Source organism: Eupeodes corollae, chromosome 1 (genome assembly GCF_945859685.1).
Source record: "Eupeodes corollae chromosome 1, idEupCoro1.1, whole genome shotgun sequence".
NCBI classification, from domain to species: domain Eukaryota; kingdom Metazoa; phylum Arthropoda; class Insecta; order Diptera; family Syrphidae; genus Eupeodes; species Eupeodes corollae.
The window spans coordinates 131780751-131807399 of NC_079147.1; the positions used below are offsets into that span (position 1 = coordinate 131780751).

General features: G+C 32.3%; 3 protein-coding genes across 3 annotated transcripts; 2 read left to right on the forward strand and 1 right to left on the reverse strand.

Annotated features, from left to right (window-relative positions):
* Positions 1–3057: 3057 nt before the first annotated feature.
* LOC129941517 (enhancer of split mdelta protein) lies at positions 3058–4367 on the forward strand. The gene has a single exon (XM_056050190.1). It carries the CDS (start codon positions 3426–3428, stop codon positions 3966–3968), a length of 543 nt encoding a protein of 180 aa, XP_055906165.1. The 5' UTR covers positions 3058–3425; the 3' UTR covers positions 3969–4367.
* Positions 4368–7479: 3112 nt separating this feature from the next.
* Positions 7480–8628, forward strand: LOC129941049 (enhancer of split mgamma protein). Its single transcript, XM_056049594.1, has one exon. It carries the CDS (start codon positions 7768–7770, stop codon positions 8377–8379), a length of 612 nt encoding a protein of 203 aa, XP_055905569.1. The 5' UTR covers positions 7480–7767; the 3' UTR covers positions 8380–8628.
* Positions 8629–25862: 17234 nt separating this feature from the next.
* LOC129944715 (putative uncharacterized protein DDB_G0277057) lies at positions 25863–26256 on the reverse strand (the record flags this gene model as incomplete). Its single annotated transcript, XM_056054354.1, has 2 exons — positions 26218–26256; positions 25863–26135 (listed from the first exon to the last, which is right to left on the reverse strand). Coding segments are annotated over exons 1-2 (312 nt in total), but the record flags the coding sequence as incomplete, so codon positions are not given.
* Positions 26257–26649: the final 393 nt, after the last annotated feature.

Here is a 26649-nt window from a genome sequence, read left to right on the forward strand (position 1 = left end):
GGGTAAAATATAACATAACTAGAACTGACGATGATTACAGAACTTTCTTAATTCTAAAACAACTCTTTTCTGATTATTCTAACATTCTATATGACGATTACATTTGTAAAATAGAACATGGTATTAAATCTAATCCAGATAGTTTCTGGAATTTCGTTAATAATAAAAGGAAAACATGTGGCTATCCGAATTCGATGTCAAATAATTCGTCAACTAGTCATGATCCAAAGATTATTGCAAACATGTTTGCTAATCAATTCAAAGTAGCATTTGAAGAATCAGACTTTAATAATTCCTCTTCATTTTCTTCTTCTTCTGACAGCTTTACTCATTTAAACGCAATTAATTTTGAAATAAGTGAAGACACAGTTGCTCAACATATTTTAAAACTCGATGAGTGCTTTACTCCAGGCCCCGATGGTGTTCCATCTTATATATTAAAAAAATGTGCTTCTTATTTGTCATATCCGTTATGTGTTCTCTTCAATGCATCCTTAAAAAGTTCAATTTTTCCTGTTATCTGGAAAAGTTCATTTATTATTCCCATACACAAAAAAGGCCCAAAGAATGAAATAATGAACTATAGGCCCATTGCGAAACTATCTGTGATACCTAAACTGTTTGAGTCAATTGTGAGTAATGTTCTTTCTTTTCATTGTAGTTCTCTTATTTGTGATAGCCAGCATGGCTTTGTCAAAAAGAGATCCACTGTAACTAATTTATTTAACTTCGTGTCCTTTTGTCTAGATGTATTTGAAAAACGCGGGCAAGTTGATTGCGTATTTACTGACTTTAGTAAAGCCTTTGACAAGTTATGTCACAATACACTAATTCAAAAATTATACCATCTAGGATTTAACAACAATTTTATAAATTGGATTTCTTCATACTTAAAATATCGTCGTTATTCTGTTTTGTTCCGTAATGAAAGTTCAATTCAATTTGTTGTCAATTCTGGCGTCCCTCAGGGCAGCCACCTAGGTCCTATTTTATTTGTTTTATTTATTAACGACTTGGTTTCAAACTTAAAAAACTCGTCTGTCCTTATTTATGCTGATGACATTAAGCTTTTCAAAAGTATAAAATCCTCCTCTGACTGTTTATTATTACAAGAAGACTTAACAATATTTAGGGAATGGTGCAATAAAAACCGACTTGTTTTAAATGTTGACAAATGTAAAACTATGAGTTTTACACGTAAAAAAATTCCGTTTTTGTACGACTATATGTTTGATTCTTGTCCGGTATGTAAAGTTTCTATGTTTTCTGACTTAGGTATTATTCTAGATCCCAAATTATCATTTAATGATCATTTAAGTTATATAATTAAGAAAGCCAATAGGGTTCTTGGATTCATTAAAAGATTCGGTCGTGATTTTCGGGATCCTTATGTTCTTAAACTTCTATTTATTTCGTTTGTTAGACCAATTTTAGAATACGGCTGTGTGGTATGGTCACCTTATTACTCAATACATGTTTCAAGAATTGAAGCGATCCAAAAAAGGTTTCTGCGTTTCTGTCTTCGGTCTCTTCCATGGGCAAGGGAAAATCTATTTCCTCCTTATTCTCAAAGACTAGCTTTGATCAGCCTCCCTTCTTTGACTAACCACAGAAAGTATTTACAATTTTGTTTTATTGTTGGGATTATTAATGGTTCGATATCATTACCATCAGTTCTAAGTAAATTAAATTTCAGTTTCAGTCGTGCAAGTTTAAGGCGACAGCAACCTATTATTCAAATATTTAGCAGATCAAACTATGGTGTATGTAGCCCTCTCAATCAGTTAATAACAATTTATAACGAATTTCATTTTTGTTTAGAATCTGTAAATGATAATATAAAATGTAAACAATTTAAACTTATGTTTTTCAACAATATTGTATAATAAAAATAAATTATGATATTAGATATTATTAGATTATAAGAATTTTTTTAAATATTGTTAACGTTAGATTTTAACGAATTAAATAAATAAATAAATAAATGGTGTAGCTCCAAGAATTTTTTTCATTTATTTTATAATCACCTAATAATTTCTCATATCAATACAAATCCATGTTCTATTTTAAAAATAATTCAAAATGTCCTTTTTTAGACTAGCGGTTTAAAAGAAGATACAAAACCCATGTAATCTAATGTTATGGGTTTACCTTTATGGTTTAAAAATGAGCTCAGGGAAGTGGTTGCCGTGGTTTTATGCTCCTCCAAATAGTCAATCAGCTCGGGCCTGTGTGCGAAGCGACTTTACATAACTCAACACAAAATACTTAAGTGCCACAGGCCCACGGCGCGAGATAATGCACTCACCAAAAGTTGTGTGCAGGAAATTGATTGTTTCGTTGGCTCTATGGTATGTAGCACGAATAATATGTTGGTAATAATTTTGCACTATTTGCCGAAGCCTTGCTTTTTTTGTCCCGTAAATTTGTTAGAAATGTCAAATAAGAAACAATTTTCTAAAAATTTGAGCCCTAAATGTAAACTTTGCTTTTTTTATGTTTCTATAGCTTAGCGAAAATGCCTATTTATGTGCCGTAAAATAAGGACAACTGAAATTCAAAACAGTTAGTCACATTGCACTCTGTCAAAGTGAAATAAGGCCAAACTGTTTTAAGAAATAAGACCATATTACTTTTACCGTGTGGTACGTAAAGGGACATGCTGTCACCCTGCAACCCCCAGCTTGGGCACATTATATGATTTGGTCTAGGTGCGAGGTTGGGAGTATGCAAAGTTTCTCTGCATTAATAACAAACCCCACCGTTAAAAGCTTTATTTAACGGCAACGTCTATTTAAGGGTTTTACTCAGAATTGTGTGTCTAACGCCAATGATACCGATGTGCGTTCTTTCTAAAGCCATACGTGTATTATAATTTATATAATTAAAGTTTTCTCATTTTTCGTCACATAAGGAGCCCCTTTTGTCATTGCCTTACAAGGCTTCTAACAAGTTGAGACCGCCACTGGAAATATTTTTTTGAGTGTGCATTCCTGTAGGCAAAATAAAACAAGGAGAGAACACAAACACACTTTGAGCACACTGTAAACCTGTTGTTTGGTGGTGGCATTGCGCACCGCACAGGTTTTTATTTCGCTTAGTGTCAGAGAGACGCAAAGTAAAGTAGTTTTTTCTTCCCTTCCCACATTATGCTCGATGGTTCATTCATCGAGGGTGGATCGTGCTGCGATGCTGTTGTTCCTGCTCTATGAATGTCGCCATCAGAAATGCCTACGCGTTGTACAAAAAGGATCGACTCACCTTAATTGATCAGCATTCAGAGTTAAACTCCTGGTCGATGAACATCACTTGTTCGTGTATTCGTCTTTGTAAAGTGCATATCTTACAAAATAAAACTAACCGGGTATTGTGCGTGCTTTAATTTTCATTTGCTTTTTTAAAATTAACTGTAAAAATAAGAAAATATGGCAATTGAAGGACAACGACTAATGTCAAAAACTCAACACTATCGAAAAGTAACAAAGCCCTTGCTTGAACGAAAACGTCGCGCTAGAATGAATCTTTACTTAGACGAATTGAAGGATTTGATTGTGGATACAATGGAAGCTCAAGGAGAACATATAACTAAGTTGGAAAAAGCCGATATCCTTGAAATGACAGTTCAATATTTAAAAACTAAAAAACAAACCGAAGGAAATAAAGAGCAATCTAAAATCGATCCTGAAAAATTTCAAGCAGGATATACACAAGCGGCTTACGAAGTATCAAAAGTATTTGCTTCATTTCCAGGACTAGATTTGAAGTTTGGAACAAAACTAATGAAACATTTGGGATATCAGCTAAAAGATATGAAAGCAACACCAACTATACCTACACAGCCAGCAGCATATCCATCCGAACGTACATCAATATTTTATAACCCATCAATTGAAATAACAGATTTAAAGGTAAACTCATCTCATAGATCAGAAGAAGGTCAAGAAGGCGAAGTTTGGCGTCCGTGGTAAAGAGAAAATCCAACTGTGGGTCGATCTCAAGAAAGGAAGATACTCAGGAAACGATCTGAAGGATAATTCGAAAGCTTTATTTTACATATAGTATTCTTTACTATATTTAAGTTAATTTTTTTATTGCACTTCCATTAGTTTTAAGGTTAAACTACTCATTCTACACACAGCTTTATTAGAATAAAATATTACATTACGTTTATCCTAGTATTAATTATAACTTTTTTTGTTTTGATTGAAAAGCAAATAACATAATGTTACTTAAACTTCTTTTGCGAATTGGAATAAAGTTTATATAGCTTTTGTTTATTCTTAAAAAATAAAACAAAAATAAAATATTAATCATGTAAATTAAGTTTGTGATTGAATTGTGATAGCAGGATGTATTTTATGTATTTCTTATTTCAAGTGTACACAGATTGGTTCAATATTTTGAAAACAGTAAATAAACATTTGTATGTATGTAAGTAATACAGTTCATAAAATTTGTTTTTAATTTTGTAATCAGCTTAGAATTTTTCGAAATTTTAATAAAAGTTTCTAAAAGAAATCAATTACTATAAAACTCCGGATTTTGTCCAAATTCCATGAAAACGTTCTTTAGGTGACTAAAAACTAAAAACCGACATCCAAAAGCATTATCGCATGGGCATGCACCGCAGTTATAAGTTTAGTTTTTAAAAATGCTTGTGAGGAGTTTGTCAATTCCTCGCAAGATGCAGATCCGTGCAAAAAACTTAAGATGGCACAACAACAGAGATTGAATGCATGACGGCTGTACAGGGCATGACAGTCTTAAGCGTATCATTACGATATAATGTCATTCTATGCAGCCTAAATTTAAAACCGCCGGAGAGCAGAGATTTAGCCCATTGAACCCTTGGATATGTTTCGGTCTGAAAAATCAGTAGTACCTTACAAATGAAAGTTATTTTTGTAAAAAATTTCTCGTTATAGGCAAGACAATTTTTTTAGAGTTTTATATGCTTTTTGGGCAGTAGACCTAAAAGTCATAATTTTGGATCGATAGCGGACATTACCAAAGTTATAGTTTTTCGTACCAACCATTAAACCAAGAAATTTAAGTTTTTGAGCGCTTCTAGCATAGAATTTTGCACTCGTGGTAAGATTTCATTTGGTACCTATTTCAATTCTGGTGGTTCTACGGCCAAAATACCAATTGTACTCTATATGAAATGCTGGGATGCGGCCCACACTGATAACTTCTCATCCGTACCGATTTGCCTTAAATTAAAATAAAATATTAATAACAATAGCTTGTGTGAGATACAAAATATGAAGTCAATATCTTTCTTTGTTTTCCTAATACTTGAAAGTTGTCAATTGAATTTTTCTAAAAACCTAATTATAACCTTATATGCAACAACATTTTGCATTTGATAAAATAAGTTTGATTTCATTATCGACTTTTGTTTTCAATATTTTTAGTCAAAAATCATTTTTTACCAATTTTAGTAACATTTTTTGAAAGTAAGCTTTCTTTCTTTCCGAGGTTACGGAAACACTGATCAATTGTCAGCTTTATAGAAATATCTTGAAAAACGAAAGCTTCTTAATGACCGGCAGTATGGCTTTCGTAGCAATCGATCCACTGGTGGTCTCACCGGACAGCAGGAAACATTGTTTTAAAAAATGAAGATTATTGCACTTGATATTTTAAAGGCATTTGAAATAGTTTGGCATAAAGCTCTCTTATCAAGAACCACTTGTTGTGGATTGATTACATATTTAACATCGCCAAAAATGCTGCTAAGTGTTTATACAATTTTTGTAGTACCCGTGGCATGATGGTTAGTGCGTTGGACTGTCATGCAAGGGGTCTTGTGTTCAATCCCTGCCTGTGCCACCTTAATTTAAAAAAAATAATTTTCGCGGGTACTGCCTCTTGCGAGGAATTGACAAATCCTTCAAGAGTAATTCTTGTCATGAAAAAGTGCTTTCTCAAACCAGCCGTTCGGATTCGGTCTAAAATTGTAGGTCCCTTCCATTCCTGACAACAGTACTCGCACAAAGGAATGGTTGAGAGTTGTAAGTCACTAGGCCCTGGTTCACAACGGACTGTTGCGCCACCCCATTTGATTTGATTTGTTTATACAATTTAAAAAATGTAAAAATTTTAATTGACCCTAAATATCTCAGGAACCAATACCGCTAGCGACTTCAAATACATTTTATATCATAAAATATAACGTGATACTAAAGAAGTTTCTATTCTGAAAAACAATTTAATTAAATAAATTAGGTTTCGCAGGAATGGAGGAGGCCTACACTTTTAAGTTGAATCTGAAATGATAATTTGAGATAGCACTTTTTATGACAAGAATTACTCTTGGAGGATTTGTCAATTGCTCGCAAAAGGCAGTACCCGTAAAATTCTTTAGATGTCATAAGCAAGACTTGACCCCAAGACCTCTGCATGACAGTCCAACGCACTAACCATCACGCCACGGGTACGGTACTACGTTACTTTTACATAAACCATTCTGGTACCAATTTCCCCAAAAGACACGCCAAACAATAAAAAATATCTAAAGAAACAAAATTCAAAACATTCTCTTACAACCCAAATATCAAATTAACTTAAACGTAAAGCCGTCCATCTACGAATTCCTTCTTCTACACTCAAATCTAAAAAAAACAGGATGTTCTTCTCCACGAACCACAATCATTTTGTGTGGCAACGTATCACATCAATTCTTCTCTATTTTATTATGGCCACCACGCCAAGAGTGTGTCCATCTTATGGCAAACATAAGTATTCAGTATTCACCCAAATTGTGTCTAACATACGAAACAGGAAAAGAAAAAGCCTACCTATACCTACATACGTATGAGGAATCCCCTTCAAAAGAGAAAAAAGCAACGCATCAATGGTATCCACGGGCACATTATTTAAAAGTGAATCCTTGTGAAAAATTTTGTAATTTTCCCACGAACAGGATGTTGTACTTTTAGCACAAGCACAAAAAACAAGATCATTTGAAAATCCTATCAGCATATCATTATTCCGTGTTGTGCCTTCTTCCAAATGTCGGTTTTGCCTCACAAGGTATGAGCGAAGGTATAGTTATTTTATTCCTAATAAGACTAACAAGGATACAATGTCTTAAGAAAAGGGAAGAAAATAAAAACATTGCTCGATTGAATTCAACGAACGGTTCCTTGTGCCAAAACCAAAGAGTAGCACAGCTGCGTAAAAATCCAAGACTCAATAATACAGTTGGAAGGAATCCTTTGCATCTCAGGGGTTGATTTTTACTTTCCTTGAGATTTGTTCTGGCAGGTGTGGGCTAAGAAATCGTGTGAGAAACCAAATCGAAAAGTCTTTCCCACGGTTCGTGTGGTTCAGTTTGGTTCAGTTCGACCATTTTTCGTTCTTCCCTTTTGTTCATTGCCCAAGACACTCAGGATTCCTTTTTTGTAAAGAATATGTGTGCAGAATAAGGGTATGAGAAAGCAAGCGAGAATGAGGGCTGATTTTTCTCATGCCAATGCACACAAGGGTGAGTGCGTGTTTGGCAAGATCTCTTCGTCCGTCTTCGTGTACAAGTAAACCATACGTGTGCGTTTTTAAAGGAAATTGTTATGCTTAGGTAGGGCACATAGTTTCAGTGTTAGAGGTATAAAAGGCTGAGAATTCCAACAGACATCAAACATTTCTCTTTAACATTCCGAGGAGTGAACAGTTCTCTGAGTTTCGCTGAGTCGATAAACCAAAAAATAATAAATAAATAAAAACCGTACTTGTGCATTCTTAAAAAAAATTAAAAATATCAAAATGTCTATGAAAATGGAAATGTCAAAGACCTATCAATACCGCAAGGTAATGAAACCTATGCTGGAACGAAAACGCCGCGCAAGGATTAACAAGTGCCTCGATGAACTTAAGGATTTGATGGTTGCTACTTTGGAGTCTGAGGGAGAACACGTCACTCGATTGGAGAAAGCTGATATCTTAGAGCTTACCGTTTCACACCTACAAAAGCTTAAACAACAACGAAAGTTAGATGGTGGAGTAATAACATCACTATCTTCCGCCGAAGGATTTCGATCTGGATATATTCATGCAGTAAACGAAGTGTCACGTAGTCTTTCTGAATTGCCTGGAGTAAATGTCACATTTGGAACACAACTTATGACACACTTGGGTCAACGTTTGAATCAACTTCAACCAACTGTCAAGCCCCCGGTATCAGTCACATCACCATTGACTGTACAAATCACAAACACCGGTAACTATTCAGTTCCACTATCACCAGTTTCAAGCTATGCTGGAAGCCCAAATTCATCAGTATATGAATCAAAGACAACTTCCACATCCCTTCTAACATGTATAAATCAGATGGCTCCAGTAAGACAAGAACAGGAAAACGTATGGCGGCCATGGTAAAGAGTGCGATCTTATTTTTCGCTACAGCGGAACGTCTTCCAAAAACAAACACAAAACCTCAAATTTAAAAACTAATTTTACTTTTTTAAATTTTGATTAGTACAAAACAAGCTTTAATCTTATACCATGTGATACCTAGATACGATTGTAGTTTTAAATTATTAGTAAGAACATGTTCAAGTTTATGTTAATTTTTCAATTAAGAACCCAGTTATGTTATTTGTCGATTGACAATGTTTAAAATATAGAATTACGCAATTGTGTAAAACATTTAAATTTTCTTGTTGTATATTTTTATTTTATTTTACCATTATTGTTACAGGATTCCTTTTTACTTTGGGGTTGTTGTATATTGTTTTGTTTTCGAATTAGGTTGCTCTCCACCTTCAGTCTGTATTTGTGTTTGTCTATGTCAAAATCATGACATCTTTGTGTATAGTTCTAGGGCGGCACCTAGTGGAAACATTTACATTCGCTCATTGAGACTTTTTTAACTAAACTTTTCTAAAAATATGCCTCATTTTGGCTACGGAGAACACAATGACATAACTATAGGTTTAATATGTAATGCATGTTAACAGTGTATAAATTAAATTTGTATGAGTTACGTTCTTAAAAAAAAATGAACTTAATTCATTTAAATTCAAACGACTTTTGTTTAGTTCATACCAATTCAATATGACGATGACGTCTCAATGTGTAATATAAAATAAAAATGAAGTCAAAAGTGTTAATGGTTGATGAGATATTTGTTTTCCACCAAATTTGGAACCGTCGCACATTGGGGCAGGTTGTATCGAGAGCGTACTCAAAACTCTGTATCAAAAGGATTCGTTTCAAAAATGGGTGTATAGTTAATAAAAAGGAAATATACAATTCATTAATAAACCAATATTTTTATTAATTCATTTAAAAAAAAGTATATGTGCACATTTCACAAAGTGTAGCTTTGAAAAGTTCACAAAGAAAGGTTTAAGTTTTTAACGTTCATCTTCAAATAAATTCACAACTTCAATGTCAAATGATTATCTATTAACAGCAGGTTATAAGCGACTAAAACTCAGAAATGGATCAGATGAGGTAAATAAACGCTAAAAAATATCAGTAATGTTATTTTTCTGGATGTCTGTTGGGGTAATTGGCATCCACAGATATAATTCTACATATAAACAAGCAGTGTCTTGGCAGTAATTTTTGAATTGTTCAGAGTTGATACTAAAGCCTCTTGATATGGCTTGTAGTATGATATAAAATCGTCTGATAAGCTCCGGATTCACTTCTGTCACTTTTGCAGACGTTTCACAATTTTGAAAAAACTTTCGAGCTACGTTTGCGTCCATGGCTATTTCTGAAACCAGGCTTTGGTTTGTCTACAATGAGAGACATTTGGCTCTTGAATTCTGTCTGTATTATAATTTTATTTTCTTCAACAATTAATATATTTTCCTTACTGACAGGCCAAGAAGAAGAACTCATAAGTTCTAATCCATGAATGTAGTACAGAAATGCCAAATGACAAGTAATCACTTTGTGTCTCTTTTTTACCAACTAGCTCAAGATTATATTAAAGTCTTTTCACATAAATATCAACTAAGTGTAGAATTTGTATCAGTTGGCATATGGCATATTTTTCCATCAAACATGGTAAATATGGGTTTGTGATTGACTTTATATGAATTTCCATTTAAATAAACTAATGAACTTATTAAGTTCCTGATTTTGCCATCAATTTTCGCTTTTTTTCCTTAACAAGTTCATCCGTTTCTTTTGCTTATTCAAGATTAATGGGCCTGCAAAATCTGGGTGAGTAAGGTCTGGGGTTTTGCCACAATACAGGCCGTAATTTTCATAATAATGTCAACAATATAATCAAATTTTCTTACCGAATTCTTTGTCATTACTACTTATAAATTTATCCACTAGAACTTTTTTTTTAATTACAATTTCTAAAGGAGAATCTGAAAAAAAAAGTTTTTTTTCAACCTCCACAGCCAAGTTTCTTATAGAATTAATTAAAAAACTTTAAATTGCAACCAATTGTTTTCTAGTAGCCTGTTGCCTCTCCGAGCTTCAAAGTTTTACAGATTGATAGAAAATTATGCTAACTCGGCAACAAATGAAATTTTTGCAGAAAAACGTTCTTCTCAATTTTGCATTTTGAGCACGCTCAACCGGCCCCGGTGTGAACTTAAATTTCATGAAATATTTTCTTATTTTAAAAAGGAGCTAGTAGACTTTTTGTCCATTCTTTGTACGAATCTTTTAAGACAAAATCACCCTTATTCCATAAGGCATTAAAAGCCATGTCCAAAATCGACAAAATAAATGCATTACTTAAGGCATTCAATGCTAATTTGTCGTTCCTCTCCTGTGGGACTTATTTGTTTATTTTATTTGGTAATTCGTTAGTCGTTTTCATAACAAAAACGTTTGCATTTACGCCATTTTCTGTCGTAGAAATATTTGCTAACGACTGTAGCGAAAATACACCAAAATTTAAGACTTTTACGCAAATTTTTGATTTTAAAATGTTAAAAATCTTTATTTAGCGTTAAATTTACAAGTAACGACAAATGAAAAGACTTTTTGAGCTCATGAAGAAACATGAGGAGCTTGCATACTTAAGGTATGCTGTCCTTATTAGTGTGGTCCTAATTTTTTGACTTTTGAAATTTCCCCAGGGCACTTTCTCATTCGAATATATACCCTTGAGTTTTTTTATTCATTTTTTTCGTTAAGATTTAGAGGTCACTACCAGCGGTCAAACTTTGTACAAAAAGCATCGAATAACAGTCTTAATGTTAGTTAGTGATGTTTCATTTAGGTGTTTAAATCACATCAACAAGTGAAACTCGCATAGACAATCTCTGTCTATCCCCTCCACCCCTCGAGGGCTCTTCTGTACCGACGCGCCGACATCTAGCCCGCCGCGCACTTCAGTTTTAATAAGTCATCAACGTGTGCGCACACGCTTTGAGTTATAGTGACGTGTTTCAACTTGCAATGGCGTCTACAAGTAGCGGACTCAGTAAGGCTACTAGTAATAAAAGTAAAGTTTGGCTTATCAATCAATTATTATCCGCATTTAGCCAATCAACGTTACCATCCATCCGTGAAGTTTTGCGGTACTTTTTTCATTACAAAAATGAAGCAAAAAAAAGCTTACGTGAACCTGCGACTTTGACAGCTTGTGCAGTTATAAGTTTGTGGGAAAAAAATAGTATGCCAATTCAATTAAAAAAACATATCATCAGTAAAATTGAAAAACTATTTAAAGAACGGCAAAATCTAAAAAAAATAAAGAAAACAAGAAAAAACGTTCAGAAACATTGAAGATAAAAGAACAAAACTGGTAACAAAAATTAAAAGGTTTATTTGATGGCAACGTGGAACGAGCGAAGCATGGGCGTCAGCTATTTCCGAAGCTATAAATTCATGGAATTTGAGTGATAAAGTTAAATGTTTGTGTTTTGACACTACTGCTGTAAATACGGGCTTAAGAAGTGGAGCATGCGGTCTTTTGGAACGAAAAATTAATAAAAATAAGCTTTGGCTTGGTTGTCGTCACCACATAATGGAAATTATGTTGTCAGCTGTAGTGGATCAATTGCTGGCAACATCTAGTGGTCCTGATATACAATTATTTAAAAGATTTAAAAACAATTGGAACACTATTGACCAAAGCGGCTTCAAAACAATATCAGATGACTCTGAGATAAATATTCCTGCAGAAGTGAATGTTTTTCTACAGAGATCTGTTGAATCTGACGACCATTTTCTTAGGGGGTATTCCTGAAAAAGGTGTTTCATTTAGGAGGCCTGCTGGTGTACATCGAGCTAGGTGGATGGCAAGAGCCTTATACTGTTTGAAAATTTATTTATTCAAGCATCAATTCAAAACAGAAGAAAAAAATGGTAGACGCACTGAGAATTGAAGGCACAGGAGATTTCTTAAAAAATATAAGCCCTGATATCACACATATCCATGAAAATAATGTAGAAAATTTTGTGAGCAGTAATTCCTTAAGATTCTTCCAGATCCTAGGTATATCATCATCAAGTTTTCTGGAAAAAGACGTTGAAACTTGGAACGAAGACTCAGATTATGTAGCTGCCAAAAATGTTGTTCATTCTTTGCCAGTAGTCAACGATTTAGCTGAGCGCGGTGTTGCTTCAATGGAAGAATTTAATAAAGTAATCACAACTAATGAAGAACGAAAGCAATATTTGCTTTTGGTGGTAAAAGATTATAGGAAAAAATACCATAATACTAACAAGTCAACCCTTATATCTTTTAAATAAATGATCTAAATATGTTAATTCTTAAGAACAACAATAGGTAAGTAATATTTTTTTGTCCTGATTATGAAAATATAAGAATTTGAAAAATACCGATTTTTTGTTTATTTGAGATTCAATCCTTGCTTGCGACCCCTATGTCATTAAAAAAAACTCCAAAAAAAATACTAATTTACTTTCTCATGGTATATATTAAAATTACGTGGTGACCCGCGAAATTTAAGAAAAAAATGCTTTTCTTAAGAATAAGGGACACCCTAGTCCTTATCCTGCTTGAAATCGTTTCCATCTCCTTTTTGGTAGCTTCCTCCCGCAAAAAAGGGTGGCATCATACTTCAGAGTCGAACTGCCGCAGAACGATGGTGAGGAAACCACCCGGTTTTGGACTTTACAAGGTTGGGAGGCAACCCCTCTTTATAAAAATATGGGGAATGGTCCACGTTGAAATAAAACTTAAAAATTCTACAAAGTTATGAAACGTTTTTATTTATTACTTAACTTATAACTTAAGATCTAGTTTAGATAGCTGCTCTTCGCAAAGAACTTGGCAGCTCTCTTAATGACTAAATCACAAACACGCTTCAGCTTCGGCTTCGTCTGAGTTACTGTGGGCCTGCTTTGAGGTTGCTTTGAATGACATTTCTATTATTTCATCCTTCCAAAGAGCAAAGTTTTTGTTGGTTGACATTTTTTTACAGCCGTTAAGCTGTCAGTCAAAGCAAATGTTCAGATAATTGAAATAGAGCTTCCGTTTGGAGTCACATTATGTTCTTTTCCTAACGATTGTCAAACGAAACTTTAGGTCGAAGCTCCATTGTGATAGAATGCATTGAATTCCTATGGCTAAACTCGTAAAAGTCAGGTGTAGCCGAAGCTGAAGCGTGTTTGTGATTCAGCCATAAGTTAGAATCCTTGAAATTATTCAGCCTACTGTTAGTTGAGGAATTTCATGTAAGTCGGTTGTTGTAACGAAATATTTGCTTATTGTGGTAAAGATGCGTATTTTAGCAAACATCATATTGCCTATGTCAATTTGGCGAATATGTCGAGCAAAAAAAAGAAGACTTGGAAACACACAGCTATTGTCAAACCTTTCATTGATTTTCGAACTTCAGTATTGAAAGGTCAATTATTTTTTTATCGTACCGATACCTTTCATACAAATTGTCTATTTCAAAGGATTCGATTTGGGTTAAGTAGAGATTTCTATTTCTGTTAGGCTGTAGCATTCCAACATCCAGTAAAATATGAAAAATTTGATCCAAGCGTATGCTATCGTTATAAAATGGGTTTAAATTGCTTACTTAAGCTGAAGTTTAGTTAATCAATGACAAAATCAGAACTTATCAAAGAAATTTTATTTCAAAGAACGAACAAATTATGATAATTATTATTATTTCTGTATATTACGTTTGCGTGGGGCCCTTTTGTTTTGATTGTAAGCTTGTTAAAAAATTATAACATGGACTTTAAAGCATTGTAGCTTCAAATTACTTTACTCTTTGATTTAAGAAGAATTGAAAGTTTTTATTTGGGAGATCTTTTGCTATTCAATTCGCTTGGAATTCTATCAAATATAATAAGCCCGATAAATAAAATTGATACTCTGTAATTCTATTTTTCGATACAATCCAATCCGCCCCTGAAATAGTCAAGACTTACGTATATTAGGTATATAAAGGCATAGTTATAATGTTTTAAGCGTTTATCATGATCATGGACCGAAACACGTGTGCATTGAATACAGAAATAAAACCACTATCCTTTTAATTTAAAAGCAAGAACCAAACGAAAAAAGCAAAACATAACTCGTGTACAAGAAAAAGAAAACTATTTATAAAGGAAAAAGGTAAGATCACCGCATATAATCAGTTTATTATGCCAGTGACCTAAGGGTATCCTTTCTTGCGTATATATTAGACCCATTTGTCCTTTTATTTACCATCACGTTCACTTACAATAAGTCCAAATTAAAAATATAAAAAGGACAAGGGCAAGTTAAATAAAAAAATACAAAAATACGTATGTAAGTGGATAAGTAGGTAGAGGAACGTACGTTAAGATTGTTAGTATATTAGGGTGATGCGTATAAGGATCAATGTATGTAGAAATATATTTGTGGTGAAACGACAAAATTTTATAACTTACTCATAATTCTGGTCAGATACCAAGTTATGCTGCTCCCAATTCTTTCCACAATGAAGTTCTAGCTAATAGCTGACTGCAAAAACGTAAATTCGGTAACTTTCCGGGCTGGAGCATTGGTTTCCAGGCGCTCTACGTAACCCAGCCTTCTCAATCGTTGGACTTTTGTCATTCTGGCTAAGTACAGCTCGTCATTTCATTTACTTCTTCACTCACCTTCGCGATTTTTTAGTTTCTCGAGAGGGCTTTGCTGTTCAATTGCTTTATTATCCCAAAAAAACAGTAATTATCAAGAGTAATTCTTCGTTTAAACTCAACGCTGGTATTGTTTTCTTCGTTCAATACTCATAAAAACCCCACTGACGTCACGAGTTCTTTGGAATATATCAATGTCATCAGCATATACCAGTAATTAGACAGACTTTTAAAAGATAATGCCTCTAGTGTTGAAGTGGGAGCTCTGTACTCTTCTTTTAAGTACAATGTTAAAGAAATCGCATGACAGCGCATCACCTTGTCTATGGCCCTTTTTGACGTCGAAAATTCTGCTAAGTTGTTTCCAATCTTATGGAGGATCTGCCTTAATGTGAATATTTAATCGACTATAAAATTTCCTGGTCTAAAACCGCACTGAAACACATTTCTTTGGTGTTATGTATTTCCAACAATTTGATGAGGTGTACGGAACTCGTCATAATTTTGAAATTCCAGTTGAGCTTGTTACATAATTATTTGGACAAAGTGAAGAAGGTCAGGAAGAACATTATAACATCCCAAAAGAAATAGAATACCTTGACAAAGAAGCTATATAAGACGTGTAACTACACCAAGATTTCTTAAAATTGAAGCATTGACAAATTGAAGTAGAACAAAATTTAGACGTTCTACAATCGTCACCAGAAATTTTAAGATTTCTTAAAATTGAAGTAGAGAACAAAATTTAGACTTTCTACAATCATCACCAGAAAAATTTGACTTGTTATTAGCAAAATGTTAATGTGAACTTAATTGCTATTTGATTATGATTTTTTAGTTAATATTAAGTTGATATGAAAATCAATGAGTTTATAAAGGTTTAAACATTTTGTATCAATAAAATGAACTAGTCATAACTTTTAAAAAACATTATGGTATTGAATAATACTAATTCAACCTCCTAAAAGTGGAATTTTAAATAATAAGTTTAATAAAATATGAAATATTTTTTCGGTTGTGAAAATGAAACCGGAATCAGCACGATTTTAAGCAAAACTAAAATTTAAAATATTTCAATAATTAATTATGAAACATAAATTGATATGCATTTATATTTCAGATTTTTTGTTTAACTATTATTTTCGTGATTTATTATTTGATATGTGATTTAAAGTTAAAATACCCTCAAAAATATGTTTTAAAGTTTTAAGATCATCTTTCGTGCTCTAGAACATCCGAGGCCTTGATATGTGAAACTGAATGAAATCTGCTTGCGATTAAGATAAATGAATAGCAGAAAGTCTATGTTAAATAAAGGGTTATCGAAAAGCTCGATTAATTTATTAACTTCCCATAGGTCCGATTTGTCGAATTGAAAATTTTAACATTTCTCGACGTTTCTAGGTCCCTAGAGTCGAAATAAGGGATTTTTAAAGGGATGTCTGCGCGTGTGTACGTACGTTCGCGACGATTTTTAGTCGTCCGTAGCTCAAGAAAGAGCTCTTGAGAAAATTGTGTGATCGGTTTTATTTTGGTTAACCCTAAATATATCGTGAACCAATAACGCCAGAAACTTGAATTAAATTTAATATTATATATTGTAACGTGATACCAAACAAGTATATTTTTGGAAAACATTCCAATTAACGATTTTTTTATAAATTAAATAAATTGAAAAACAAAATATTTGTCAATTGACAGTTTTGTTACAAAAAATTAAAAACCTAAAAAAATTAACAAAAGTTGGTAAAAATTGATTTTCGGCTCAAAAATTTAATATTATGGCTTCTAACTAATTTTAACTCATAAGTAATATTATTATCAAAAACTGTTGAAAAAAATTGATTTGACAGTTTGTTTACAAAAAATAAAAACCTTCACAAAACATAATGAAAGTTGGTAAAAATTGATTTTCGACTAAATCCAACGGTCCATTTTTTCATAAAAAAATAAAATCTACAAAAAATAGTTGGCAATTTGGTAAAAATTGATGTTCGGTTCTCGATATCTCGTGAATAAAAGAAGATATTGACTTCTTACAATTTATCATCCATCCAATTTGTATTTGTTTATATAAGAAATAAATACTTTTAAGAAATGCTACTAAATTTGGTAAAAATTGGGTTTCGACTAAAAATCTCGTTAAGAAAAATAGATTTCGAAATCAACCTATTTCGTTATATGCAAAATATTGTTGGTAATTTTTATTTTTTTTAGAATAGTTCAAGTGACAATTTTTTTACTAAAACACGAAAACTTAACAATTTTTAGGGAAGTTATCAGTGTGGGTCGCATCCCAGCCTCTTTTTTATTTCCTTATCTAATTTCTTATAAACTAGCAATTGATTGTTAATTGGGATTTGAGGCAATATTAAAACTATTAGAGTCATGGACCACCTTGATGTACCTATATGTACAATACAATGCAGATATACGACACTGATATCGACAAAAGAAGAGATTATTGCTTGGATGATTTGAAGACAAACCCTAAACAAATTCCTTAGTTGAATCTTAAGTTATACACACATACACACCAGCAGAGCAATACAAAAAAAAACTCAAGATATGTCTGCAAAAAAATCTTATTTATGGTATGGTAACCCAAATATCGTGGGAACGCGTTTAACCTTAATGATAATGAGCGTGTATATCGTGTGTCCTTTTGAGATAGATTTCCTTTGCAAACAGTTGAAGCCTCGTCTAATAGTTAGATATTTGAGATAATAATGGAACCTTAAAACCAATATAGAAAATTGATAACACAAAAGTTATTCCTACCTACCTACATTTTTCTTCCATTTTTATTAGTAGCTAGTCTTGATATGTGTGCGTAGTTTTGTCTTTAGGTACAATCTTTTGTTCGGTTGTGTCCTTTGGTGGCAGCACGTGCGCACACCATTATTAAATTTGTAAATCTGTTGCTAGTTTTTTCTTGTTAGCTGTGCCTTGTTAATCATGCTTGCCTTTAGTTTGCTGGCAATGGAAGACAATATCATATAATAGATCATCGGGTAGTTAGAAATTTGACAGGGATAGGTGCAACAACGAAAGGATCTTTTAAAAGAAAACAACCTGCTAGACTCCCATCAATACGACGAGGGACGATTATTACAATTTCAGTGTTTGTGGTTTAATAAGCATTTTAGTTTTAAAATATAATATTAATGGTGTTATTATAAAGTTTTGTTAGTCCTCAAAAACAAAGGTCAAATTTTAAGACTTTGAAATTTTGAATGGAGTGAACAATTTTTGTTCATGTGTTTACGCAAAAAGTTTGGGATTTGCCAAGTTCACTTTGATGCTTGGTGTTGTTTTAAGACATCTCAAGTAATTTTCTTTCCTTTCATTTTAATCAAGATTTATAATAAAAATCAATCATTTTGCCTTTTTGGTTATTTAATAATTCCAAAGCTTTAAATTTAAATTAAATAAAATGCACGACTGGGTCGCACGAACTTGCTCCTGTATGCTAAGAGTCTGTTTAAAAAAGTACTTATATAAGATTTAAAAATATACCTGTAAAATAAGTTTGTCCTCAAAGATATAAATGCCATTTAATTTGTCAAAAAAAAACCGCTCGATCTTTGTATATGAAAACCATAGGGCTCTCATTAGCAGAAACTTTTAGGGCGACCAGATTCGCCAACGACTCGGCGTGGCGTTAGTATCGAAAGTGGAAAAATTCGGCGGGAGCGAGAGAAAAATATTATTTCCATTCCCATATAAGGGAGATAATTAATTTGCGACTCGAAAAGTCTACACAATTTCCTTCATTCAATTTGAGTCTATCCTTTTATATGTTTTCACATAAAAGAGCTTCCATATGAAGGTTGATGGATTTGTTTTTGTTTTTTTTTTTTATCAATGTACTTTATATAAAAACGGAAAAGTAAAACAAAATGGCTTTATATTGTATCTAATAAGGGGATGAAAGACACTTTTGCATGCTTACGTCAGCTGTTTAGGATCTTTTACCGATATTTGTTTTTATTTACATTCATAAGTCTGCTTTTACTTGGGTACGATCTTTGTATATTAAAAATGGTTTCTATTATGTATAAAGCTACGAGGCGATTCTTATAGATTGAACTTGTTCCTTCAAAGCTTTTTTCCTTTAGATAGCTTTATTGTAGGCAGACCATGAATGTTTAAATTGTAAAGCGATCGCCTATTGGTTATGTAGTTAGGTAGCAGGTAGATGACTAAAACTAATAAGGAATAGTTCATTGGCGTGCTTAGCTTTATGCAGATAGATAGATAAGGACATGTTTACGATGATAATGAAAGAATGTTATTGGTAGCTTAAAGGTACATACTACATTCCTTCTTTACTACAAGTTTTCAGCGCAAACATGGAGTTTTTACGTTCAATTTATTTATTTTGTTAGTTAAAAAAATAACAAACAAACGAACAGCTACCAGAAATTGCTATTCATGTGTTGGTTACAGTTAGGCTTTTGTGCGTTTTGGATTTTAGTTATGAAGTGACACGTATAAGCAGTAGTTGTAGAAGTTGTACGTAATACCTTTATAAATAGGTATATTGTGTACCTATACGTTGAAAAAGTGATTTTAAATAGAAAATACATATACTCTTTTCTTTCTGGCCCGTTTCTTTAACTTGTATTAAGTATTTATCCTTTTATATAGCCAAAGGCAAGTAAATCATGTGTGAAACAATCAAGTTCGTAAAGAATATTATTTTCAAATCATATATAGGTATTAAGGTACCAAGATAATACTTCTTGATAGACACTTTAAAATTGATTGTTGATTAAATATATTATTTTATTATTATTATAAATTCTTTATTATTCTCGATAAATGTACAATCTTTTAATAGCTAAGAATAAAAGCATGGCAAATGTTGCCGTCTGAATAAATATATCATATTCATTAATGCGATACATGGGCAGCCATATCGGTGGTATTTACAATAATTTTAGTTATAAAAATACATAAATATGCACCAAATGCACTAATTTAGATAAAAGCTAGGAATGTAATTACAATTTTGTCAAAACAATGCGCTTTTTTGGGCTCATGCACAGTTAAAATATAAAAAAAAAAATATTATTCAAAAATTTAAATGCCATTTTATAAATAAAAAAACATTTAATTTTTCAATTTTTTTTTTTGAAAATCGTTAGAGCGGTTTTTTCTTAAATTAATTTTTTATATATAAAATTTTTCAATTTTGTTCTAAAAATATTTTTGGTACGCAGTTGTTTAAAAATTATTTATATACGCTATACATTTCAATTTCGTAAAAAAATGTTGAACCGTTTTTGAAAAATCGAATTTTGAAAAAATAAAATTCAAACAATCAAACAATTTTTTAAAATCCAAACAATACAAAATTGCACTTTTGATAATCAAATATTGTTAAAGAAATATAATAGCTTATTCAGAAAAAAAATTATTGAAATCGGTTAATAAGTTGCTGAGATAATTAAAAAACAAAATTACGGCTCTATGAGCGGTACCTTTCCTGAGCAATACAAAAAATTGTTTTTCTTATTAAAAAAAGCCAAGTTGAAAAATAAAATGTTAGAGGAAATTTAAAGAAAATCTATCGGTTTGTTTTTGAGAAAATTCGAATTTTCGTTTTTTGACCAACAAAACTGTTAGTTTTGATTAAAAAAAAAAATTAAAAAAACGCCTAACGCGAATCTGCTCAAAACCTTAACTTCCAAGTTTGAACTCAATCGACCCAATGGTTTAGGCTGTAGGAGCGTCGACAGACAGACAAATCCGACCGGACGGAATCGCGGGACCCACTTTTTTCGACTTCTCTACCATCGTAATATCATGTTTGATTAAAATCTCGAGTTCGAAATTTTGCACGAATGCAAAACTTGCCATATAGTTCCTATATGTCGCAAGTAAAAATAATACTTATATTAAAGCCTTCATTACTTAAAAATTGTTGGTTTAAGGAACATTTTCAGTTGAATCGTTTTTGGAGAGCACTCAATTTCCTACAAAAATATGTATAATACCGATTAGGCGTACAAAATGTAAAACAACGATGATAGATCCCTAAAAGAGTTTTGGTAACTATAACATTTTTTGACGATCATTTTATTAACCATATGTATTAATCAATACAAACATTTAAAGGCCAAATTAATGTTAATTCTATTTATGACAAGAAAAGATTTCATTTTATAACATATATAAATTACAAAACTTTTTAACTTCAAGGCAATGATTTTTTACCCGGTCAACAAAAATATCAGCATTGTATAGAACCTTATTGCTTTTAACAGCCTCACTTCTTCTCTTCATAGAATCCATTAAAGTTCTGGCATCTCTCCAATGGGATACCTTTCACTGCAACCATTTTTTAACATCGGTCCAAAGGTTCTCTATTAAGTTGAGATTAGATAGTTGAGGAGTCAGTCCAGAACAGAAGTATTATTTACCCGTCATTGTATATTTGCAAAACTCATCTAATTAGTATTTCCTCCTCTGCGTAAGCCAACATGGTTCTCTGAGGAATGTCAACATAAACGTACTAGTCCATTACACAATTTATTCGGTGTATTGGAGCTACACCCTTTCATGACAAGGAACCCCACCCCATAATGGTAGAGCAACCATGTTTTATAGTTCTTCAGGATGTACCTAGGGACGTATTCAGCATTTGGTGGACGTCGAACATATTCACCAGAATCAAGGCTGCCATATAAATCAAATTTGCTTTTATCGCCAATCCTGAAAGGCGGTTATGAAGGGTCTTGAACCTGAAGTGGGACTTTTCTTGGGCTTCTGGCTTTGAGATGATTTCTTCTCCATATTCTTCTAAATGTTTCCACACTTGCATTCAAAGTGGGTTAAGGCCTTCGAGCATCTTACAAATTTTCTTACCGACTTCGCAGCTACAACCTTTTTTCTGTCGATCGTTTTTCCTTATATTTAACCGTTATGTCATACATTTATTTTCCCGCAAAGGGAAGACAAAGTGTTCTAGTACCGAAAAAGTAATTGTAGAATGTAATTAACTGCCCATATATTGCATTGTACTTGAATATATTAATCGGGAAGTTACACTATATATGTACATATATGTATATGTATGTAAACGCTATTTATCCAAAACATTATTTATGGTGCCAGTTATCATAGTTTTTAAGTTTTTTTTTTGCGTTTGTAGCCATTTTCTGAAGCTGCTTTGTGAAAACGCTACAAAACTTATTAATATGCCGCCCTCATGTTATAAAACTTATATGAATAAAAGACTTGAGATTGAAAGCAAACAAAGTCCCTTACGTAAGGGCTCAAAAAAAAAAACATTTTGAGAATAAGTAACTGATGGAGAGCGCCTTTTAATAGCTCACTTTGATTTTGACTCTGACAAGACACTCACAGGTAAAAATATTGCTTAGAATGTATAATAATTTTAATCAATGCCGATGGAAGAACTCTTATAATGAAATAGAATTAATTACAATTGCAAATCTTGCCGAAGTTTGTTGCAGAAGACAAATTTGTCAACAGGTGTGTGGATTCCGCATATCAAGTTTGAAACGATTTGTCTTATGTAATGACTGCAGAGGAGAAACATGCATCAACAAACAAAATACGATAAATCTATAGAAGATAGCATTAATATGATGTGACGAACATTTTTTTTTTAAGTGTCTAACAGACATTGATGATGGCAGTCTTGCAGGTCCTAGAGCAGTAGAAAATAAACTAAGTCACTCAACCTTCTACATCTTTTGATGTTATTATGCGGAAAAATGAATTTATAGTGACACAAAAGATTAAGTATAGGTACAATCAATTTATTCAAACTCAAAAAATCGCGTCATCATTTGCTTTATACTTATTTAAACAAAATATGAATTATATAAAGTTTTGGAATTTTTTAAAAACACGTTTAAAAGAACAGAATAATGTCTGCCTATTCAGCTAGTTTATTATATTGATAAAATATTGTAGTACAACATCACTTGACAGTGAATTTTGATTTTGATCAGTGACTTTTTCCATTTAAATTACAAAAATATGGATATAAAAACATAACGCACAATTTTAAGTAAATGTACATTTTTAGTATCAAAGTACGATCGATCTACGCGCTGCCTCGCCGCGCCGTACGCCTGTAAAAACCTTAATCAACGTCCGGTCTCAGCATCGCTACCTTATCCACACCACCCGTAACGTAGATTAAGAACGCTTGAAAATCCAGTTTACTAGCAGCACATGCTACACCAACTTTAAAGTCTAAACATCCACAAAAACAAAATTAAATCAAACAGCAAACATCCGTGAGTTCGTGCGGAAAAATGCAATAAATCCCAAGAAATCCCTACAAAACCCCACTCCTTGAAAAAGTTTGCAGACAAAGCAATCGATCGCACACAATATTGCATAAATACAGTTCGTCCAGTCCAATATAGGAAGAAAACCAACAGGCATACATTTACATGAAGTACATAATAGGAGCTCACTGAGTCCCAATCTTCTATGGGGTTTCCTTCCCAGTAACGAAAGGAGGCTGTTTTTACTTGGTCCAAAGAACCAGTAGATACAGGGTACCTACACAGTAATTATAGTCGTTAAGACAGCGTGCCACACAGTGCGCGCACGGTCAGCATCCATTAATTTCGTTTCACTGTTTGGTGTGCTGTGTACAATCAAGACACTCAGATCCGCCAGCTCGACTTTGCTTCAGCTCACTTAATTCCTTTTTACCGTCTTTCTCAATAGTCTAACCAAAGTTATATAGAGGAGGAAATTGTCCGTATAACTATGTCCAACTCCAGCCATAATTCTCAGGCTTACTCTGTATACCTCGTGATTGTGATGCTTGGCAGCAGCCCGCAGCGGTGGGTTGCTGCCTGCTTTTGCTTCTGTGTACTGTGTAGTCGATCTACACGGTTGGCGTGGCGGCCGGCGCGGCGCAAAGTCCCACGAACCAACAACAACCACGATAAATACGATGACGACGAAGATTGCTCCAAAGCAAGCCGGCAAAAAAGGAAGAACAAAAAAACCCATCGTGATCTTATGAAAAAGGGCAGGTGTGTCGATCGTGTGAGAACCACGTTCCAAACCATTTTCTCACGATCATCTTGGGTCTTTTGTTTGAATGTTGGAATCGTTTCTTTTTGTCTTTTTTGTTGCTTTGTTGGAATCTCGTTACTATTAAGGCCTTACCCTGTTGCCCCTTGCACTTCATTCGTTACGTTAACAATCTTTGTTTTCGACTCCCTGTAATCCCCTTGGCATTACTTCGGTCTCGAGATTTGGATTTGGGACAATTGGTTTTCGTATCCTCATGAATATAAACAATCTTTCCTCCGACGAGACGGGAGTTGGTTGGTGGTGCTACAATAGCAGTAGCAGCTCGTTCTTGGTGTTTTTTCATCTCACTTTAGCTCTGTGTGCTTCTACAGTGAACGCTTATATGGTTATATGTTGTTACATACTTTTAAATGGGTTTGTATATTATGAGGAACGCAGATTTTGAATAAGTTTGATTTTTTGGTGTATAACGCTAGAAAAAAGGTAAGGTTAATTTCAGAGTTTTAATAGAAATAATAATAATTTGTATCTTAATACATTTGTATGTTTTGATCTATTAAGAATGCTTTCTTCAATTTTGTCATCAAAGTTTTGATCGGTTTTCTAACGATGTAAGTATATCGGATAACACTTTCAAAGCCTTTTTTTGGATACTATCCAAGAGACTTAAACTTGTTTTTGGAGCACCAGCCTAGATATAGAAATTATATTGAAGTTTTGGACGAATTTAGGCTTTGTGAATTTCATACTTGAAACCATCTACTGCAACGTGTATTGAATGGTTAGAAAAGTAGTTTCTAATCCAAAGAAGAAGAGATTCATGAATAACAAAAGCACGCAATTTCGATAAGATAGCACAGTGCCAAACTCTATCAAATGCTTTTGAAATGCAATAATTCTACTTCCTCCAAAACGATGTAAAGATTTGTTCCACTGTTCGATGCGATAAATCATGAGATCACTAGTGGATTTATTGCTACTAGAGCCATTCTGCCAGTCATTAAGAAGCTTGAATTCTTCGAGATATTTCCTTAGATGATAGAGTAATTATCGGCGTTTCCATGAATTTGGAAAGAAGGGACGTGGGTGCTTTTGGACGATAGTTGGTGGGGAAGGAGGATTTGCATTTTTAGAGACCGACAAATGCTGTTTTGCATCCCTCCAAAATGGATCTGTAGCTTAGAAAAGATGGAAAATCCGGAAGTACCGGACAAAGGATTTGTGTAGTCTTTTAGTACTCTTGCAACTGCACGAGTCCGAAATTGGATTCGTCCCATAAAATCGGTTACGCTCTTAAGAACAGGATTACTTTTGACAGCCTCGAATTGTCAGCAAACTGTCTTGAAATTCAATCGAACTTATATATATGTGGACGAGCGTTAAAACCGAGGATGACGTTGTGTGTAGTACGATTACGAATTATGATTATTTTTATTATTATTATTATTATTATTATTATTATTATTATTATTATTATTATTATTATTATTATTATTATTATTATTATTATTATTATTATTATTATTATTATTATTATTATTATTATTATTATTATTATTATTATTATTATTATTATTATTATTATTATTATTATTATTATTATTATTATTATTATTATTATTATTATTATTATTATTATTATTATTATTATTATTATTATTATTATTATTATTATTATTATTATTATTATTATTATTATTATTATTATTATTATTATTATTATTATTATTATTATTATTATTATTATTATTATTATTATTATTATTATTATTATTATTATTATTATTATTATTATTATTATTATTATTATTATTATTATTATTATTATTATTATTATTATTATTATTATTATTATTATTATTATTATTATTGTTATTATTATTATTATTATTATTATTATTATTATTATTATTATTATTATTATTATTATTATTATTATTATTATTATTATTATTATTATTATTATTATTATTATTATTATTATTGTTATTATTATTATTATTATTATTATTATTATTATTATTATTATTATTATTATTATTATTATTATTATTATTATTATTATTAATTATTACCTACCTTGTCTCTCTTGAAGTCATAAGATTTGAATAATAGAGAATAAACAGCACCCTTAATTTTGTAAAAGAACAGTATTACATTGCTATTCCAAAAATGCTCACGTGCGTCTCTTCCCATACTATGCCTACCTGGGGTGGAATCGGCTAAGGTGATTGTTGATAAATGACAATCAAAATCATCGAATTTGATCTACATAAGGTGATAGTCAAATTGATGCCTAAAAAGCTATCACAAAAAAATGTGATAGTCGTTTTCAAACAAATTTGTTTATTCCAAATAGAGCTACCAGACGCTTACACAACCGACTAGAAATTTTTCTTAGTTCACTTTGTTTCTTTTAAAAAACACATTCCTGTGACCGACAAAGCTTACGACATTCGAATAAAAGCAAGAAAAGTAAGAATTTTATTCAAAATCAGCCACTTTGAAACTTTTATTTAGATATTTTATAAGAATAAATTTAAAATTTCACCAAGGCAACAACGAATTTTGACAATTTGAATCTGAAAT

What these genes read in the sequence shown, in the direction of transcription:
- LOC129941517 (XM_056050190.1), top strand. Translation starts at nt 3,426, where the DNA reads ATGGCAATTGAAGGACAACGACTAATGTCAAAAACTCAACACTATCGA.
- LOC129941049 (XM_056049594.1), top strand. Translation starts at nt 7,768, where the DNA reads ATGTCTATGAAAATGGAAATGTCAAAGACCTATCAATACCGCAAGGTA.